This window comes from Ambystoma mexicanum, chromosome 1q (genome assembly GCF_040938575.1).
Source record: "Ambystoma mexicanum isolate Mex_15411 chromosome 1q, UKY_AmexF1_1, whole genome shotgun sequence".
Taxonomy (NCBI): domain Eukaryota; kingdom Metazoa; phylum Chordata; class Amphibia; order Caudata; family Ambystomatidae; genus Ambystoma; species Ambystoma mexicanum.
The window spans coordinates 1,147,408,598-1,147,430,176 of NC_090922.1; the positions used below are offsets into that span (position 1 = coordinate 1,147,408,598).

The 21,579-nt window shown below is 43.5% G+C and overlaps 1 protein-coding gene across 1 annotated transcript in view; it reads right to left on the minus strand.

The window, feature by feature from the left end:
• The window catches only part of LOC138522073 (pancreatic alpha-amylase-like), a 120,093-nt gene that overhangs the window by 35,368 nt on the left and 63,146 nt on the right, over positions 1-21,579 (minus strand). Inside the window, exon 3 of the mRNA XM_069635315.1 lies at positions 7,369-7,566. Coding sequence (XP_069491416.1) covers positions 7,369-7,566 — 198 coding nt within the window. The remainder of the gene's footprint in view (positions 1-7,368; positions 7,567-21,579) is intronic.

Below are 21,579 nucleotides of genomic sequence, written 5' to 3' on the forward strand. Positions count from 1 at the left end.
ATGTGTTTTGCTGTGTGTGTTTTAACATTCTTGTGTTCATAGACTGTGGAGCCCTTTCCTACTCCATAGGCATCATCTTTTTTTATTGTGTGTTACACAGCACCTTCGGTGCAGTGACACAGGGTTGTCTTTTAGACTTCCCAACTCAGACTCCATTTTCTGGGACTGACTACCGTCTCCCAGAACATGTAAAGGTGCCATCAACTTTATTAGTCTTTTAAAATCCACAGACACAGTACACCCTATCTTACATAGAGTACTGGAAAGGGTTAATACTTATCCCTTTTTGTCTGTTTCTCTTGGAGCATTGTTTCACTCCCTTTTCATCAAGACTTGGCTGGCAGCAGTGGTAACTACCATATTTTTCTTACAGCGGTTATCTTAAATAACCTTGGCATTGTTTTAGGCTATCTCGGTAGCTTAAACCCGCTGGACCATATATGTTTTTATATGGTTCTGGCTGGGTTTATTCGCCATTTCTCTTTGAATATGTCTTTCTCGTGTTTTATTCAGCGTGCCAAATCAGGTTTGGTTCCTTTGTTCACCGTCTTTTCGCAGGCTTCTCCGCAGGAGTCCTCCTTAGGTGCCTGAAAGTCTGGGTAGGCAGGATGTGAGGGAGGGGTTTTAGGACCTCTGCCATGGGTTTCCTTAGTAACCCAAGTCGCACTCGTGTTTGATTGGCTAGGCGACTGTCCCAGCGGGACAGCCACCCTGCTGTGTGATTGACAGCCAGGCTGTGTGAATGGGGGAAAACTGCATAAAAAGCAGGTCTCTGGGATTGGAAAGGCAGAGTTGCCACTGGAACGAAAGAACCAATGAGGAGCTGACAGAAGAGGACCCCTACAATGACTGAACCGCCCGGTGAAGCCCTGCTGCAGGTCCGAATCTTCAGACTCCAACAACAGAGCATATCTACCAGGTATCTTCTTCCCCTGAGTTGGTGGGACCAACCAGTTCACCCAAACTGCAAGCTAGGACTCCCTCCTCTGGTCGAATTTGCTGTACAGAGCTACAGTGAACCGGATAGCCAGGAAGGTCGGACCCTGCTTGGATTTTAAGGAGCGCACCTTTTATTCTTTGCTTTGCTCTGCTGCTGGTTTCTTCCCCGGGCAATGCAGGACCCTCCAGTCTTCCTACTTCATGTCAGTCCGACAGTCGCTTCGGGAACCATGAGCCTGCAGAAACTGCCAGGAACGTCCGTCTCAGCTACATCTTCTTCTCCATTTAAAGGTACTGTGCAAATCCGGTTGTTCGTTTCATCCAGCTGTGGCGAAGATGTGTGAAACCTTTCGCCAATCAGAGGGCTTGTCCTTCTCTACTCTTTAAACTAACTTTTCTGCCAACCAACTTCATCCGGAACTCTTGGCAAAGACTTAACCGCGAACTACCCTGAACTGTTTGATCTTGAACAAAAGACTTTTGTCCTATTGACTTTGGCCCAAAGCCTTTTTGATTTGATTCCAGCACCATAGTTCCTCTTTCTAGATTGCCTGCTTACTTACCTGTTGGTGCTGCTCAATTTTTACCTAACTTTGTCTTTCCCTCCCTTTTTAAATTACTGGAGTGCCATTTTTCTCATACTTCATTGTTGAGTTTAACTTGTCCAGAATCTATTGGGAGTGGTGTGGTGTATTAAGAGTGTGATTTTTCAACTGCTTTACTTTAATGAGATGTTATACAACTGATGTATAAATAAATGTATATTCTTTTACTCAGAAACCTTGAGTCAGTGTTTGTTTGAATCATAGTAATTGCTGTCCTTTGTGTAACTGTTGATACTGCTCACTTGCTCTTGAGATAAGTCTGTCTGCTCTGCCATTGCGACCACTTTACTGTGTAGTACAGGCTTGTACCAAAGGTGAATTTGTACTGTCACTTGTGGTCTTAATTGTGTGTGGTGTTCCCAAAGGGTACTGCACATAATTCTGCTTAACAGGCACCAAGAGTCAAAGTGTCCAAAAGTCAAATCTGCAGTGATGAGGTGTAAGGGGGGGGGAAGGGAAAGCAAAATCACAGGAGACCAGGAGGGGTGGGGGGCACAGCAAAATCACGGGAGACCAGGTGGGGGGAGGGGGCACAGCAAAATCATAGGAGACCAGAGGGTTGGGGGGCTCACAGCAAAATCATGGGAGACCAGAAGGTGGAGTGGGAGGCGCTGCAACATCACGGGAGACCTGTATTTGTATTTTATTTGTATTTTTTTGTATTTTATTTATTTGTATTGCGCAGCCTGCCCACGGGCATCAGGGCGCATGTTTAGAAAGGTGGTTACAAGAAAGTGTTACAACAGGTAGTTAGAGGTTACACTTATGTATACAAAAACATATATAAATTATGTACAACATTTACAAGGATAGTATGCAGATGCATTATATACAAGGTAGCCGGAAGGTGCAGCATGCAGCCAGTGTTACATAGGATTGGCCGCCATAGCGTCTTGCTCATGGAGCCAGTGTTTTGTTTTCCTTTTGAAGGATTGGAGGGAAGGGACATTCCTAAGTTCATTGGGTAGGGAATTCCAGAGTTTCGCCGCAAGGACTGGGAAGCTCGAGCCTCTGGCAGTTTGAAGCTTGAAACTGGGGATGATAAGTGTGTGCGCTTGTGCAGATCTTAACGGTCTGGAGGCTGTGTGTTGGCTGAAGTGCGCTGATAGGTATGCCGGTGCAGCGTTATTCTGTGCTTTGTGACTAAGAACAAGTGTTTTGAGGGCGATACACCGTGCAATGGGGAGCCAATGTATGTTGCGTCTGGTGGAAGAGATGTTGGCGTGCCTGGGTATGTTTAGGGCCGCCCTGATAGCGTTATTCTGTGTTACCTGTAGTTTATCAATGTTTCTTTGGCTCGTACCAAGGTAAAGGGCGTTGCAGTAGTCAATTTTTGATAAGATGAGGGTTCTGGCGAGAATAAGGCAGTTGTTTGTTGTTAAGAGGGGACGGCAAGCTGTGATCAGTTTACACGTGTACGCGGATGCTGAGACTACTGAGTTGGTTTGTCTGTTGAGTGATAGGGTGGAATCTAGGTAAATACCGAGGGTTTTGGTGACATTAGTAACCTTGATAATGTTGCCATCAATGTTGAAGGCCTCATATTTACGGTCGAGTTTTGAGAGTTTGGGCTGAGATCCTAGGATGAGTAGCTCAGTTTTCTCGTCGTTTAGGCAAAGCCCGTGGTGGGCCATCCACGCTTGGATGGCAGTGTAGACGGCATTAAGCGCTTTGGTGTCCGTTACATAATCCCCAGTGATAGGGATGAGTATCTGGGTGTCGTCCGCATAATTTGTGTAGGTGACACCCAGATAGTCAAGAATATCGAAGAGTGGTTTCGTAAATACGTTATAGAGCGTGGGTGATACGCATGAGCCTTGAGGGACTCCACAGGGGACTTGAGCTGGGTCCGCGGCGGCGAGTGGTGAGAAGACCCTCATGGACCTGTTTGCAAGGAATGAGCTGATCCAGGAGGTGGCTGCATCAGAGAAGTGGGCGGCAATTTTGAGGTGCTGGCAAAGGATTTGGTGATCAACCAAGTCGAAGGCCGCAGAGAGATCCAGTAGGAGTAGGAGCGCTTGTTTACCCTTGTCTTTCATGTCCTCAATTTGGGTTTTTAGATCTATCAGAGCTGTCTCAGTGCCGTGTCTCGGGCGGAAGCCCGATTGTCTGAGGCCTAGTAGGTTGTTGGTATCGAGGTAATCTTGAATTTGTAGATACGCAGCGCGGTCCAAGATTTTGAGGAGGTAGGGTACCGTGCTGATGGGCCTATAGTTAGAGGGATTGCTAGGGTCTAGGTTAGGTTTTTTGATCAAGGGGATTACCCAAGCATCCTTGAGGTTGTTAGGTACTATGCCAGATTTGAAGGAGGAGTTGATGAAGGCGGTGATGAAAGGGGCAAGGTCGTGTGCTGCTTCCTTTACGATAGGAGCTGGGCAGGCGTCACCTTGGCAATTGGATGGTTTTAACTTCATAATGATATTTTCCACTTCCTTAATGGTGAGGGGTGAGAAGCTGAAAGGTTGGAAGGAGTGTTTAGGCGATGGGATATTGTAGGATTGGGGATTACCTGTTGAGTCAAGGAGGTGGGTTTTTTTGGCATTGATTTTAGCTTGGAGTGTAGTGATTTTGTTTAGTAGTGCTTTTTGTATGTTAGCGCACCATTCAACGTTGGGGGTACACTTGTCGAGAGGAGCAACTGGGGACTCTAATTCCATGAGAATTTTAAAGAGTTCTTTAGTGTTGGATTGTGCTTGTATGATCCTGTTGTTGTACATTTCTTTTTTAGCCGCTAGTATGGCTACCTTTTACGAGTGGGTGATGGATAGGAGGTTAATTTTGTTTACTGGTGAGGGGGAATATCTCCAGAGAGACTCCGCTTTACGTTTATCTTTGCGCAGTTCTCGAAGGTGTGGGGTGAACCATGAGTTAAGGTGGTTGCGCGCTTTTTCTTTGCGTTGTTTGATAGGGGCAATGGAATCAAGTGCTTTTAACATCGCTCGGTTGTAAGTGTCCACAAGGACAGTGGGGTCGGTGCAGGTGGAGGAGACCGAGTTCAATAAAGGGAGGATGAGTGGGAGTAATTTCTCAATAGTGATGTCCTTCTTGTTGCGAGTGAGGGTAGGTGGTGCGGTGCAATGTTTGTCTATGGGTTGGCAGGAGGAGTTGATAGAGAATGTTATTTTATGATGGTCGGACCATGCACATGGTGACACTGAGATTATGTTTAATGCGCAATTCAAGTCTGAAACCCAGTCTAGTGTGCGTCCCTTGATATGAGTCGGTTCATTGACATGTTGGGTGAGGCCAAAGTCAGAGAGGACACTTGCTAGGTCGCAGGCTTTGGAATCGTTTGGATCCAGGTAGCCCAAATTGAGGTCACCAAGTATGATGATTTGGGACTTAGGCTTGATGCTAGCTGCTAAAATGGCAGAGATGTCCTCTACGAATGTGGAAATGGGACCAGGTGGCCGGTAGATGAGGTGCACTGAAGCGGTATGGTTGGGTGAGATTGGGAGTTTAATTGAGAGTAGTTCAGCGGAGAGCAACCGGTGGGTGTTCACAGCTCTCAGATTAAGAGAGTTCTTGAATATGAATGCTAATCCTCCCCCCTTTGTTTGGTTAGTGTCCCTGTCGCACCTAATGATGGAGTAGTTGTCGGGGATGGCAAGGGTCAAGGCAGGACCTGAGGCCGCGTGTAACCAGGTTTCTGTGATAGCCAGAAAATCAAGGTTTTTGGTCACAATGAAGTCTGCGATGTCTAGCGCGTGAGCGGGGACAGAGCGGGCGTTGATGAGCGCACCTTTGAGCGCACCTTTGAGTTTAGCTTGGGTATTAGGGGTGTTGGCTGGGGGGGCCTCTGCCGTTGAAGGGGCTGCTAGGGTAGAGGTATTATTCTTGATGGAATTGACCGGATTGTCCCTATTGTCTGTGTTCACGTGATAGGACCAGTGGTGACATCTGGTTGCTAGTCTTAGGTTACGAACTGAGGTGACGCATGGTTTGCTACGTAGCTTTGGGGTTAAACAGCTAGATAGGCCTGGCGATGAGGGTTCGTCTGCTGTGGGTGTAGGCTTATTGGTATCAGACAGGAATGAAGTGATGCAGTGCCGTGGTGTAGAATGTGTTCTTGGGGAGTAGTGTAGGCGAGAGCCAAGCCTCGCATTTCTGATGGGTGTATGGCACGGTTGGATAGGGATGGGTTTGGAGGCGAAGTGTCGTAGCCACAGGGCTGGATCATTGAGATATGGGTTTGGAGCTGTCGTATTGTAGGATAAGGGTGAGCGCAGTAGGGTGGTGGAAGTGGTGGTCGCCAGATTATGTTGAATAGCTATAGTGGGACCAGGTTGCGCGGTGGTTAAGGCCAAGATGGTGTGCAGGGTGGTGTACAGTAAATGAAGGGCAGAATGTTCCCGTGGCAGAAAACCCGGCTTATATGAGATGGTGTCTGGTAATGGGCATTGTGGGTAAGTGGTCGGGGTGCAATGCATTGTTGACAATAGTGAGGCACAATGTACCATAAGGCACAATTACAATAAGGTCAGAAAGCAACTATAAGGCACAACACAATTGCAATAAGGTCTGTAAGCGACCATAAGGCACAACACAATTGCAATAAGGTCTGTAAGCGACCATAAGGCACCACACAATTGCAATAAGGTCTGTAAGCGACCATAAGGCACAACACAATCACAATAAAGGTCTGTAAGCGACCATAAGGCACCACACAATTGCTATAAGGTCTGTAAGCGACCATAAGGCACCACACAATTGCAATAAGGTCTGTAAGTGACCATAAGGCACAACACAATCACAATAAAGGTCTGTAAGCAACCATAAGGCACCACACAATTGCAAAAAGGTCTGTAAGCGACCATAAGGCACAACACAATCACAATAAAGGTCTGTAAGCAACCATAAGGCACCAAACAATTGCAATAAGGTCTGTAAGTGACCATAAGGCACAACACAATTGCAATAAGGTCTGTAAGCGACCATAAGGCACCACACAATTGCAATAAGGTCTGTAAGCGACCATAAGGCACAACACAATTACAATAAGGTCTGAAAGCGACTCGTTGTGAGGGTCAAGGTTAGGTTTCAGCACATGGTAGTTAGTATGGTTAACTGGTGCCATTAACTTCCCTTGCTTCGCTAGGATATCTGGCTAGAGAAGGATGGTGTAGATAGCAGGTGGCAAAAAATACATGTACAATCTGGGTAAACCTAATCTCAGTGCGCTAGTAATGCAAAGGGCTAGTGTGCAGCTGGATGGAACATTGTATCAGCAATAGCATGGTGGTGTAAATAGGTAATACAGAGTTGGTACAAGTATTTACTAAGCAGGCTAAGTGCGCAGATAAACGGTAGAGACAATAGAGTGGCCGAGATAAATATAGAACAGCGTAGGTTTAGTGGTCTATGCACTGTTTATTGTTATGGTCTGCAGCTTTGTGCGTTAGTTTTGTGTACAGCACTTTGGAAGGTGAGCTTACCTGGGGCTGCGTGGAGGGCAGAGTACTGGTGGGGGGCACAGCAACATCACAGGAGACCAGACGGGCGGTGGGGGGCATAACAACATCACGGAAGATCATGGGAAGTGGGGGGCACAGCAACATCCCAGAGGGGGTGGACCAGAGGTCAGTGTGGCATTTTCAATGTAATATCAAAATATGTATTGTGGGTGACGAAAGGGAGAACACATGCCAGTTATGCCAGTGCCTTGAACTATTCAGTTTGAAGAAAGTTACAAAGACAGTATAAGTTGTGTTGCAATTGTATTTAATTTAAAATGGCGCAATGTGCTACGGGTCACAATGGCTGAATAGAAACACAAATACATCAAGAGAGTGTACATGAATCATGACTGATTACAAATCCTTACCTGATTGGCATCGGAGTAGTCATGAATTTCTCCATTTGATGTTTTACATTTACCGTCATTGAAATCCCAACTTGAATATGGTACAGCAGGGAAATCCCGGCTTCCAGTATTAAAGTAGCTTCCACAAGAGCTATGCGTACCAGATCCCCCACCGGCTCCACACATGTGATTGATGACAGCATCTACATAGATGTGCACCTACAATAAAATGAATAATAGAATTCTTGTCAGCATTCTGGCTGATTTACCCCATTTATATAATATTTATCACATACTAATGATTGTTTGTGGTGGAAATGTATAAACTCTCAGGACCTAATTTGCTTAAACAAGCAAGGTGGTCCGAACAATTCATTACATCCAACCTGGACCAAGGTCGTTCTGTTTCCTGTCTTGATTATGTTTTCATCAGTACAAAACTCTGGACATACTGTAACCATATTACAATAAACCATACAGACATTAGTGACCATGCTCTTCTGACCTGGCAGCAGACACTTGACAACCCGCGATTGGTCGATAGTGTTGGTCCAGGCATCACAATAAATAACTCTAGCAATAGGATTGTCTGGTCTGCAGCTAATGTCAAACGTCTGCATGGATATAATCTCAGACAATTTGTTGTTTATGGAGCGTTGGCTAGCCAATAGTTATTGGAACCTCAGGGATATTATGCACTATTTGGGTGTATCCTTAGTTTTGTTCCGGGGGAAAACAAAAGGAAGACCCTTGAAAATAGGTTCTTCGATATTGTTATTCACAAACAATAGAAAGTATATAATCACAACAAAAAACATGCTTATGAGAAAAAGGATAATCTCTCCTAGGGAAAAATGTAGACTGCAAGCCTCTGCCTCCACTCGATACAAGACCTGGATTAGGGCCCATAAGCAGTCAAATAATAGTGCCTCTTGGAAATGTATATACAGATGCCTTCGCAGCCATGACAGCAAAAACTCCTAGGCTCTAATTAGATCTTACACAACGAAGTTGTCTTTGCATGTTCTAAACACAATCTTTGAGGCCACTTGGAGGAGTTAAATGCTTGAACTTTACCACAATTCCCATTTAGATGACCTAAACAATATCTGGAAACAAAATTACAATTGAATAGGTCCAAAAAAAATGCTCACAGAATACTCCTGCTTTTTGTCATAGAAGAAAGTATCACTAATTCATACTCTGTGTGGAATCAATCTTGTTCTTTATCTAACGTTTATACAATTTAACATAAAATGGATACTCAAGAGATGACATCAAAATCGGTATTCAACCGAAGGTACAGAACATATTTACAGCACATGAAACCAAAAGTTTCTTGGCACAACAACCACTTTGTGTGTGTAGGACAAACTCAACCTCTGGTGTCGATTGCCATGAAGTTCACATAAAACTAGAAAACACATAAACATTTGTAACATCACATATAGATTTCAAAGACACAAATAATTTTCTCTGTGTTTAGGCATCGTGAATGTACTGCAGTTGGGGGTAATGCATCTACACCACGGTGTTTCAGCCGTTTCTAGGTGGGCTTAATGTGCCACATCTGGTGTACGGCCTTCATCAGGACGGGGGTCTGTACAGTATGATGTCTGTGCTATGGGTATATTAATTCCACAGGTTCTGTTGTTAGGAGATATACTAGCCACATGGGCTGATCTCTATATGGTCCTGTCAGAAATCTCTCAGGACAGGTGAAGGAATCACTCTAATGCAGCCTGGTCGCCTTTATTCTCCTATTCTGTTTTCTTGGCCAGGCCTGCGTGAACCCTTGAATGACTCAGCGTTCTGAGGTTTTTTCGCACGCTCAAGCGGCATACGGCGTGCAGGCTCTGCAGGCAGACAGGTCTATCCTGCGGGGCCATTTGAGAAATAAGAATAGGCAAATAAAGGTGACCACTTGTGTTACTTGAAACTTAGAGAGAGGAACCCCAAGGATTGGTTCTGAACTAACGGGGGAAAGGTAAACTTTGAGACTTTTTCATGGAACATTCGTATGCTTGGGGAAGGGGAGTGAAAGTAAGCTGTGAGCTGGAAGAAGCTCAGAACCTTGAGTTGAATACTATTTTCTTGGACTTTGATGTCCCTACACACTTGTTAACTTTAATTGTGAGGGCAAGGATAGGTTTTGGACATAGACTTTTAAGTTGAACTATTTGACTCAGACTTTCCTTAGTTTCGTTCAGGTAGGGAAATCACATCTTAGCATAGGGCAAGTTATGTCTTCAACCATGCTGACATTTAAGTTATTAAATATCTTTAGTTTGAATTTTAAGTCTGTTGTCTGCTTTTTACTTCATTATGCCTTCACATATGTAACATCCATTTTGGGACCATCATCACATAAGACCAATCACATTGGCATATGAAGATACAACGATCCATGCTGCCTATTGATCTACCCATTTTGACATATATGATAAATGAGGAACAGGGATATTAAGGTTATGTGTAGTCCCTTTTATAACCTTAAGTGATGAATACATTATTTCATATACGAATGTCATGAATGACTGTGTTGTACTTAAAATTAAAGTTAAAAGTTTAGCTTACATGAATGAAAGAAGGTGATTAACAGGTATTTCCACTAAAGTCTGAGGTCATCAACCACTGAATCAATCAGTAAAATCATTATGAACAAAGCTATATACATTAATATGGGGAACACTTTCTTTCACCCAATAATATATATGGTTCAGGTTCATTGGGATGTAGACCTGGCAATCTTGTTTGGAGAGTTGGCTCTTGCTGTTAGCTGTACAGCAGTACATCTGCATATGAAGCTTGACAATTGTCATTAGACAGACTTAGATGTTGAAAAACAAGTGTGATAGGGACCTATTCATCACACCCCATAGCATGAGTTTCAAGGAGGATTTTGATGGTCTGTATCTGATTTGCTTCTACAATTGTAGATGAACAGCTGCTTCATTTTAGGAGACTGTCTGACCTTCATATGTGGACTTTCAATCACTGAATTATAATGTCATGCTCTATCATAGTTTAGACTATAGGAAGGTTGAGGCAAGTTGGGTTGCTTCATGGTTTTTATTCAGGGAAAGTAAACCTCTCAAATGTGATCAGCCTTTTCCTCTACTGGAACCTCATTAGCAATTGTGAATTTTGCTGTGATGTTTCTGGAGGTGTCTGGTGACGTATGTTTGGAATGTTTCTGGGGTGCAGTATATGTGACTTCAGGCAGTAGATGGCTAGCACGGTGGGGTATTCAGTTTGCCTCTGTATGGATGGAAGGGTACCTGTATCAAGAGGTGAACATATCAAAGAATTGTAATGATGTAATGTATTATGTGACTGAATATAACAACTTCTATTAAAGATAGGAGGTCCGAATGATATTGCACACATAAATAGCAATCATTTATATTAAGTAACCTAACAACTAAATTCATTACCTAATTTTCCCAATCGAAATATGCTGTTTAAAGTGACCACAGCTGATGATTGACAAGGGATGCTGTCACATTATTACAATATTTGATTTTCTAGACCAACAATTAAATTTAAGGAGACCTTTGCTTTTCTGTGTATTTATTAATTGTCCCAGTGAAGAGAGACTTTTGTGTTGAAAAATAAGGGTAAACTTTGGAATGTGCTCTCTGGAATCATTAAAAAAAGTGATGTTTTCCCACGGAACAAAACAGACGTTATCTCACATATCTTTATTGTTAATACCTGAAAGACATTAGGGCTCCTTGAAGTAAGTGTGGAAGGTCTGAAATCATGTCCTTGCTGGGAGAATGGCTACTCTGTATTCTTGCACGGTGTTAAGGGCACAATATTAAACTGCTTTGTGGCTGACTTTGGAACCTGATATTCTTATGACAATACCCGAAAGATAAATTTTTAAAAAACGTTGATGATATTTGCGCACGCCAGACTCTGGTGGATAAAATAACACCATATTATCTATAGGATTGCAAAAAGAAATATTGTGAATGCAATTCCTTCCTACCAGGCTGCACATTCTCAAGTATCAAGCAGGATTGCATTACAACTTTGAAGTTTGAAGAATATTTGCCATCTGCCCCATACAATATCTTTAGATAGAGGGGTGATGGAACCTTTATTACCAAGGGAATGAATGAAGCGTAACTTTATTGAAACAGTCTATCCTGGAAATGTATTGGAAAATGCTCCTATGTACAGTTGGTGACCTGGCATCTATGTAAATTGTATTTACCTTTAGGGTTTTAGTGTCTTGCACATCAATACCTCTGCTAAGCACTCCAACGTATCCTCTATCCTAATTCTCATGGACCTGTCTGCAGCCTTTGACACTGTTCATTACTCTGCTCTCCTTAATACACTCTTTCTTCTTGGGATTCGCTATTGAGCCCTTGCCTAGATTCTAACCCTACCTTGCACCTCACCAATTCTCTGTCTCCCGGAGCAACACCTCTCAACGAAATCCTCTAACTGTTGGTGTTCCACAAGACTCTGTCTTTGGTCCTCTCCTTTTTACACTCTACACCTCTGCTCTTGGGGCACTAATCTCCTCCTTTGGGTTCTCTTATTACCTCTTCGCGGATGACACTCAAATCTTCATCTCTTTTCCTGAACTCTCCTCTGATCTCTCTATCAAACTTTACAACTGTCTCTCTACCATTAAATATTGGATGGCTTTGAACTCTCTAATGTTAAACTCTGCCAAAACAGAGGTGCGCTTCTTCCCTGCCAAATGTTCTCTCTCGTCTCTTCCTATGCCTGTCCAGTTCCCACATGACACTCTCCCAACTCTTCTAAAGCTAGAAAACGTGGCGTCATCTTTGACCCTTTGCAAAAACTGGAACAGCAGCTTGCCTCAACTTCCGAAATATTAGGAAAGTCAGGCACCTCCTTCCTTTCAACACCGCCAACCTTCTCTTAACCACTCTTTCTTCTCTAAACATGACTACTGTACCAGCATCCTCTTTGGTCTCCCCAACTATGCTTTCTGTCCTCTTGACAACATCATGAGCTTTGCTAACAGGACTTTAAATTTCTTCTCCTGGTTCACAAATCTACCCAAGGTAAGGCACCACTGTATCTATCCTCCTCTATCCAAATCTACAAGATGACTATCCTTGTAGTTCCACACCCTCCCTGTGCTACCTCTCGCTTCTGTTCTTTCTCTCTTCTTGCTACACTTGAATGGAATTCTCTTCCCCTGAACATCCGAGAAACAGTCCACACAGATTTGTTCAAAACCAAACTAAAAGCCTACCTCCTTGCTTCCGAGTTGCACTCTTAACCTACCTCTCATCTGCCTTCTAGCTAACATTTTTCTCTCGCCTCCAACCTGCCTCTGTCCCTCACTTCTTCTGCCTCCACCCTAGCACTTCATCAATCATGGTAACATTTATTTTATTCATTTGTTGTATTGGTTATTTGTAAGGCGCCTATACAACAAATGGTGTTTCAAGGCAGCACAAGACAAAAAAGGGTTAGGGGACAAGAGAGAAAGATACAATAACAACCCTACCAGGCCTTGTGACATTCAGATCATGCATGTGCAGAACAAGAAGTGCGAGGGAGAGGGGGTTGGGGAAGTGATGGGCTTGCGCAAAAAGTGAAGTGCTAAGGTGGGAAGGGAAAAGAGGGGGAAGAGGTGAGAAACAAGTGCTAAGGGGAGGCTAGAGGGCAAGTGCCAGGGATTGCAGAGGTGAGGGACAACATGATAAGTGCGGGGGAGGGGGAGGAACATCTCTAGCACAGCTGGCTGTACCACCTACCTGTGCTTGTCCAATGTTGGTTGTCCTTAATCTATGTATGTCCACTTATGTATTGTCCCCAGCAGCTGTTCCATTTACTCCCCTCCACAACCTAGTCGGAATGTCCCATACACCCATCCCATTGTAAGAAGCTCACTGCTTACCGTCAAATCTCATTTCCTATCTATTTTATGTCATTTTGTGATCAAAAGAGCAGTATTCCTCCTGTACATAAATAAATTTAAAATAAAATAATAATAATACCTTCGTATTTTCACCACCATCCTAAAGAGTATTGCAGGCCTACTCGTTAGCCCAGAAATCTTGATAATTAGGGGAATTAAGAGTGTCTTTACATACCACGGTAGGCATTCTGGAAAGATTTATTTGACTCAGTAAGTGTCTCCTATTACCAGTTTGCTTTGCTTTCATACAGGTTGGGAAACAGTAGATGCCACCAACATTCAATGGCAGAGAAAATCACGCAATTAAATGATGATGTGTTTTCACAGAATTTAAGGCAAATACTGATGGACTTTATTCAGGAAGCCTGTGTCCACAGTATGCGTGAAGTAAATTTCTAAAGGTGAATCAGCCATGGCGCATTTACCTATCTTCAATTCCTTACTATTTTCATTCAGCAAAGTAGCTTAAAGTGGCTACATGGTTGCCCATGCATAAACAAATGAAATCGGATTAATAAATCGTTGTTGTTGAGCATGCTCAATCAATGTCCAATTATGTTCTTGGTTCTGGTGAACTGAGTCCATTGAAGCAAGCAACTTTGTTTTTTGGTGGGGAAGGGGTGTGTGTGTGTGTGTGTGTGTGTAGATTTGATGTGGTAGTTCTGGGTTTGGGGGCACGACCCACAAACACAATTCTTAACACCATTTTTATTAAGACCAAGACATTATGAGGCAAAGTGCTCATTAGCACTTAATTTACGTACTAAAATATTTGTGCACGGGAGGACATGGGCAACATTATGAAGATGGCAGAGGTTCTCTCCATGGCTCATATACCAGCTTGTATGGCCTAATATGTGAGCGCCTCAGTACCCCTCTACTCTGGTTCAAAGAAATGCTATTTCCACCCTTCATCTCTGATGTACATAGGAAGTGCATGCAGATTTTCAGAGCTGTATAGAAGATGCGAAGCTCAATTCCTGGGCTTTGCTTGGCCCTGCAAAGTGGAAAAGTGAAGAGGCGACTATAGATGGTGCAGCACACACTAGACACTGCAAAAAAGTAAGGTGATTATCTGGTGGGGATAACTCTTACAATGGAGTGGTGGATTCCACATGTTTGGTGAGCACATTGCCAGTCCAGAGCTTGAGGTGAGGGATGCCTTTATTGATTCATGACACAATCTCTCACCCCCATGCTCAAATGTGGCCCTCGAACACCACACAGATAGGTGACATACTGATTCAAGCAGGAATACCAGGCACCCTGTGTTGATGATGCCAAGTTTCCCTAGCTTGGACACGTTTGACTCTGATACAATGGGGAGAAGTCAGGGACCTCAGTTGGGGTGAGCTTTGAAGCGAGCTTGCAATGAGTTGAGGAGACCATTGATCCACCTGGGGAGAGTCCCACCTGAAGAGGGTGGACACAGCTTTCTCTCTACCTGCCCTGGGCTTGTCAAGGGTCTTGAGTGGGAATGTAGTGGAAAATGGATCAAGCTGGCCCCACCCAGAGGACTGGCCAAAGTCTACATCCTTTGGTCATTGAAGGACATAAAGGGGGGTTGCTTGACATTCCCCTGCACTGAGCATAAGGTACTGGGAATCAAGGGAGGAGTCAGGACTACAGACACTCAAAATGATGGTCGACATAGTGTCCGTACACAAGGGATCATGCTGGTGAAGGGTTTAGTAGATCAAGCCATCAATGATCTGTTAATGACTTCAATTCAGCAATCCCACTAAGTCAGTGCCTCGTCTGGGACGCCCAAGGGAAGCCCTTATTTATATATTTGTATGACAAGTTATACTCTGGAGGATAAACCCTTATATAACGCCCCTCTCTTTGAATCCCCCTGACCTCACTGAGCCAAGAAGTAGGTTTGTTTTGCAATTTAAAAGGTTTATTGGAAAATTAAACTATATATATATATATATATATATATATATATATATATATATATATATATATATATATATATATATATATCACACTTTTATAATAAATTAATATTTGATATCACACTTAAGAATATGACAATGATCAACCATGGATAATATTACAATTGTACACTTATTTAATTACTTAGGAGTTGGTATAGAAGGTATAAGGTAGCTGAGAATGCTTTTATGGTTTCAAGGAAAAACAATGATGGAAAAGAATGCAGTACAGAAATAAACTGATATGGTTTCAACCAGAAATAGTATAATCACTTTTCCCCTTGTGGCAATTCACTCCCCCCCCCTATGCAATATAAAAAGATGGAAAGGAGAGCTCACAGTTCTCAGGAATACAATCAAATGTAGTTCAGTTCCCGTTCCCCCCAGCAAGCTTAGAGAAACAGGGATGATTTTAAACACAGGCAAAAGTACTTTTAAATGTGGTATGCAAAGACGGGAAAAATATGCTAAAAATGATTTTAATTCCCTGTAGGAGGTTCAGGGTAGGTGATAGCTATTTAAGATTAGTTCAAGTCACACTGGCAATACTCAATGAGGGATTAGTAGGTTGAAAACGAATTTTAGCAGTTCAAGCAAAAGCGGCTATTTTGGCAGGTGAAGAAATTTGAGCCAAATCGCAAATCGCGGCACTTTTTCCAAGTGCGTCGAGCGCGATTACAGAAAAACTATAAGGAATAGAAAGTTAAATCTCGTTCCTAGCACCTACGATTCAAAAGATACGGACGATTTACTGAAGGTAGATTCTCAAAATTAAAGTGAAGGATCAGAATGACAAAATTACACTTTTACAGCTTTGAAATGAGAGAATGAACACACGATTCCGATGATGCAGTTCTGGGCAGGTTCAAATGTGTTGAATCAGATTATTTTAAACTAAGAGATGGGTTCTGCACAGGCCTCAGGACACTCACTCCTAATTTTGGAAGGAATGGGCCTCGTCACAGATCTGGTCAACAAGTTGGACTGGACTTCTGGCGGCTTCTGGTACTGGTTCTGCTCACAGCGGTCTGGTCTGGGTGTGCTAGCGGCACTTCACAGCGGTCTGGTCGCTCTGCTTTAAGTTCTGGCTTGGTTCTGGATCTATCTGGAGTTAAGTTCTGGATCTTTGGATATTGTCTGGATTTGAAGTCGTCTGGCAAAATGCTTCGCAAGAAAATGGAAAGTGAGTCTTGCCTGTCCAAAGCAGTCTCTTTTTATGTGTTTTGAAAATGGGTGTGTGCGTGGGCATAACTAAGCCTGCCCCTCACAACTTATCATTGGCCAAGTCCTCCTCTCTCCCTTGATTGGGGAAGGAATGGAGTGTCATCGCGATGAGGTATGTTTTATGAGTCAGAGGATCCTCCCCTTTGCATTTACTTAGAAAAATCAATTTTACCCAAAACACATATTTCCCAGATACACAGTTTGTTGAAATTACATGTACACATTGCAGTTGAATTAAGGTATATTCTTGCCCAACTCTGATCTTTCTAAGAGCATGGGTTAAGAAATGACAACATTTTTTCATTTTTGGTAGCTTTAGCAACATTGTTTTTTCATCAAATCTTTACACAGACCTGTACCCTCTCCCTGAGCATATTACAGTAATTTACTATTTCTCTAGCATAAACCCTGTGTCTGCAATATTAATAAATAGCGGGGTTCGGTCCCAGAACACCGCACAAAGTGGAGTTTGGTCTCAAATCGTGAGGGCATATTCCATTTTAAGGACCCCCAAATTGTAGATTTCTGTGAGCTTAATACAAGATTTTATAAGCAATTTAATCAAACATACATTTGGTGCAATATGAAATCACATATGAGTCTGGGTCCGCCCCCAGGAACTTGGTGAGTCAGAGATCACATGTCTCTCCTTCCCCCAGAGCAGTGTTGACAGTAAACACCCAAAATCAGCATATTCTATTCAGCAGAAAGAGTCTATTGTGTTGACTGAGGTCAGCAGACCAGGGGGCCACTCTGCATCTGGTTAACACGACCATGTGATCTCCTGGGCTGTTGCTGGGAAGGATAAGTGTGAAGGCTTCCCATGAACAGAGGCCTCTTGACTGTTAATTGAATCAGACTGTCTTCTGGGAACAGCAGGTGTTAAGAATTTTCATTAACCAGCAGGGCTTTGAAGTCCAGGCTGGCTCAGGATCCTTTGTCAGCTACTGAAATACAGTTCTCCTGTCAGAGTTTAGATCGCTAGCGCCGGTTAGTGTCCAATGCCGGTACTGCACCTATTTTTGGGAGCTGTCTTAAATTAATGTCTTTCAAAAAGGGGATTTAGCTTGACAGCATATGATATTTGCTTGACATGGCATTGATGTGGATCTGCAGTAGAGTAAAGTAGAACACTCAACCAGAGTTGGATTTTTGTTTGGTGGTTTCGGGCCCATGATCTTAGCAATTTTTGACATTAATAAAAACAGATTTTGAACAGAACCATCTTTCTTTGCACTGGTGGGTGGCAGGTCAGGCGACCATTTTGGTGTGCGCAAAACTGCACGGTTCTCCTGGATTCTGGCTCAAATTGGTCTTTTCCACCATCTTGGATTTTCTAAGCCCACAGCACCAAATGTTGTAGCCTAATAATTCAAACGTGGGTCAAGACACCCAACAGATCTGACAGAGGAATGAAGAATGAAATTGGGGGCCTAAGATTAGACCAAATGGCAGCTACAGGCAATCATCAATGAAATGGGGGAAAGAGTGAATGCCAATTAATAGGGGCTGTCCTATGTACATTTATGACTCTCACTTATAGAGGATACCCACGAGAGCCACAACTTGACATACAACCAACTTCAAGCATAGTGCGAAAAACTTCAGAACAGGCCAGGCTGTGAAGACCTGCAAATAAAGTATTTGAGGGATGGTTTGGAGTGAGAAGACATGAGAGCTTATGTCAACAACCTATTCATACTGATCTTGAGGGATAATCAGGCACCCATTGCAGACAAAGCAGAGTGCAAGGGAGGTTATGTTCTGCCAGGACTGTCACAATCATTCAAGAGATGTGCAGGTCAAGATAAATGAAAATAGAGTAGAGGAATGCATCCTTCTGTCCACAAGTAAACAAGATTGTATTGTTTTTCTGAACAGCTTGCTGCAGCTCTTACAAGATCTCACAACCGGCAAAACTCCAGTGATTTAGGGGGAGGAAGTCTGTCATAGCAGAGCTAAACAAGAGACGGATACATAAGATGGCTGGATATCACCTTCCAGGCTTTAATTCCAGCGCAAGAACAATCAGGTTCCTGAGTCTACCTCCTCAGGGTGGGGCAAAGCTCACAGGGGTGAACCGCTCAGAATTACACTGACTTTGCAGGAGGGTACTTTGTTGAGCACCTGGATGAAGTAATCTTTGCATCGTGGTATGACTTGTCAGACGCAGAGCACAAAGAGGCATTCAGTCAGGCATATAACTTGTTTCTGCACAACCCTTAAAAGTATATCAAGTTAAAGAAAGAAAACAAAATGTATACGTAGGATAAAATAAGATTTAAATGTGCATAGATACAACACAACACATAGTAATTATAAGGTGGTTGAAAATAACTTCTCCAATACCAGGTACTACAATTGATCCTCCCTGTGCTCCTATAGTTAAGTATATTAATGCCTTGACTATGTATGTATTGTTAGGCAGGAACTGAGGTATAAAATACATTTGTTAAACCAGTGGATGTATTTGTTGTATTGCAAAAGAAAATAAGATGACTTTCTTTAAATAAATTATAATATTGACAAATGGATAGGAATCTGTGTGGATGTGTAAGATGTTAGGGTGACAAGACCATCCTGGTGCTGCCGTGTGTGTATTTGATAATTGATATGGGTGAAGAATTTGAACTTAACTATAGGAGCGCAGGGTTGATCAATTGATCCTGGTATTGGAGAAGTGATTTTTCAAAACGGATCCTCAAACTGCAACCATGGCTACTCATAGAGTAGGATGGGGTCAGGATAGAAAAGCATTATTTGTGTCGAAACGGCAATATATTACATCCTTTCACACAAATAATAACTACCCATGAACTACCCATGAAGACCTACTCTTAAACCTGCACTCTAACTCTCCCTCCGTTCTAATCCTTCTTGAGCTTTTTTCTGCCTTTGACACAGTCAATCATTTCATCCTCCTAAATCGTCTCAGCGATAACCATTGCATCACGGACCGGGCACTGGAGTGGCTGACCTCCTTCCTTTCAAACCAACCCTCCCAAGTACAATTGGGCCCTTTCTTTCCCTCCAGCTCACTTTCTACCCATGGTGTCCCTCAGTGCTCTTTCCTATCGCCATGGCTCTGCAACAGCTCCCATGCTCCCTGGCCCACCTGGTCTCCACCTTCTCTCCTCACTTCCAGTGTTATGCTGATGATACTCAGTTCTCCTTTAAGCTTACATCCTCCACCTCCTCCCCTTCCTCTTTCATATCCGACTGCCTGACTGCCATTCAGACATGGTGTTCTGCTAACAAGCTCTGCCTTAATGCCAGTAAAACAGAGACAGGAGGTTCTCTGTGTTCGGCCCCAAGTTGTGGAATCAGCTGCCTTTGGGCATTCGCTCATGCACTACACTGGCAACCTTTAGAAAATAATTAAAAACATTCCTATTCAAATGAAGTTAAGTATCTATGGTCAACCTACAACCCACAGCTAAATATATAACATATAGTTAACATCTGCGCCCAAATGCAATTGCTTGCTTGGTGCGCGTAAGAAATGAATCAAAATCAAAATCAAGAGATCCTTCTCATCGGGACACCTGTCCCCTGTTTCCCCCACTCTATGGCCACCCTCCTTGGGTCCCATACTTCACCGTCTTGTGAGGCTAAAAGTCTTGGGGTCATCTTTGTGTCCCCTTTCTCCTTCTCTCCGCACATCACAGACTTTGCCAAGAAGTCCAACTTTTAGCTCCATGTCCTCAGAGACATTCTCCCTTTCCTCACCTTCCCCCAGAAGCTCAATGTCTCAAGAGCTCTGGTTCCCTCTAGGCTGGACTACTGCAACAGTCTCTTACTAAATCTACCTCTTTTTTCCCTTTGCCTTCTTCAACTAATCCACAATAGGGCTGTCAGATGTATCTTTAGCCTCAAGCCCAGGGACTGCATCTCCCCAGCCCTAAAATCTCTCCACTGGCTCCCTGTGACCACAAGGATTACATTCAAGACTCTTTGCATCATCCACAAGGCTGTCTGGGGCCCAGGACCTCTCTACATCCAGATTCCTCTCCCTAAATTCCCTAAATACCCTAAATACCTCCCTGCTAGATTTCTTCAGTCTTCTAGCTCCAACTCTCTGCAGGTCAGATGCTTCTCCAAGCAGAGAGTGGGTGGTACATCCCTTTCCTTGGCAGGAGCCTCCCTCTGGCTGGAATGGCCTCCCTGCCCCCCTCAGACTTGAATCAGATCTCCTTAAATTCCAGAAACTTCTCAAGACTTTCTTTTTCTCCTCCTCCTTCCTTCCCCTCTCCTGTGCTAATGTCTCACTGCCACTGCAACGGGTGCCTGGTCCCTTATGAGTCTAACAGGGGCCAAGCCCTCCTTGACCAGTCTCCCCCCCCTCTGCATCCCCACCAGCACTGCCCTTGAGCACCCCTCCCGGACTAGCCTCATTCTGGGCCACCCCTCCTTCTCACTTTTCCCTTTCCAATTTCCCATGCACTTGCCCTTGTGGCTCCCCTCAGCACTTGCTCAGGCCCCTGCACCCCCCACCTGCACTTCACCCCCTCAAGCCCCCTGTCCCATCCCTAGCCCTGCATACCAACTTCCTCCCTCCCTTGCTCTTTTGTCACTGCACTTGCACAGTAAGAATGTTACAAGGCCTAGTACGACCACTACTGTTGTTTTTTTCCGTATGTCCCCCCACCCCCATTTTTTGTCTTGTGGCGCCTAAAAACACTGGTGTATAGTGGGAAATTGTAACTTTGAGTGACTATCTAGAAAATGAAATTATCCTTAGAAGATGAAGAATTTCATTTTGTTTACATTATAAGGACTGGCGTATTCACTCTCACATCCATAAATCTTACTTAGAGATAAACTACTTTTACCTATCGCCAAGTCTCTAAGCAGACATGCAGGATGTTATGATGGGATGAATCCTTTGTCTGATCATGCCCCTCTTAGTTTATCTTCCTGCATTCGTGCCATGAGGATGTGGTCTCCTTGCCTTGCCAGCCCTGACTGACTCTTGGAAGCTGCACCTCGCCCCAGAATCTTAAATTCCCTGCCTGTCTGCCTGCCTTCATTGCACTAGTATCTCATGTAGTAGGAGCTTTGCAGAAAAAGAAAGTGAATTACATCATTTGAATTTATTTTATGAAAAAATGAAATAAATTAAAAATGTATTTTTTATTTTTCATATAT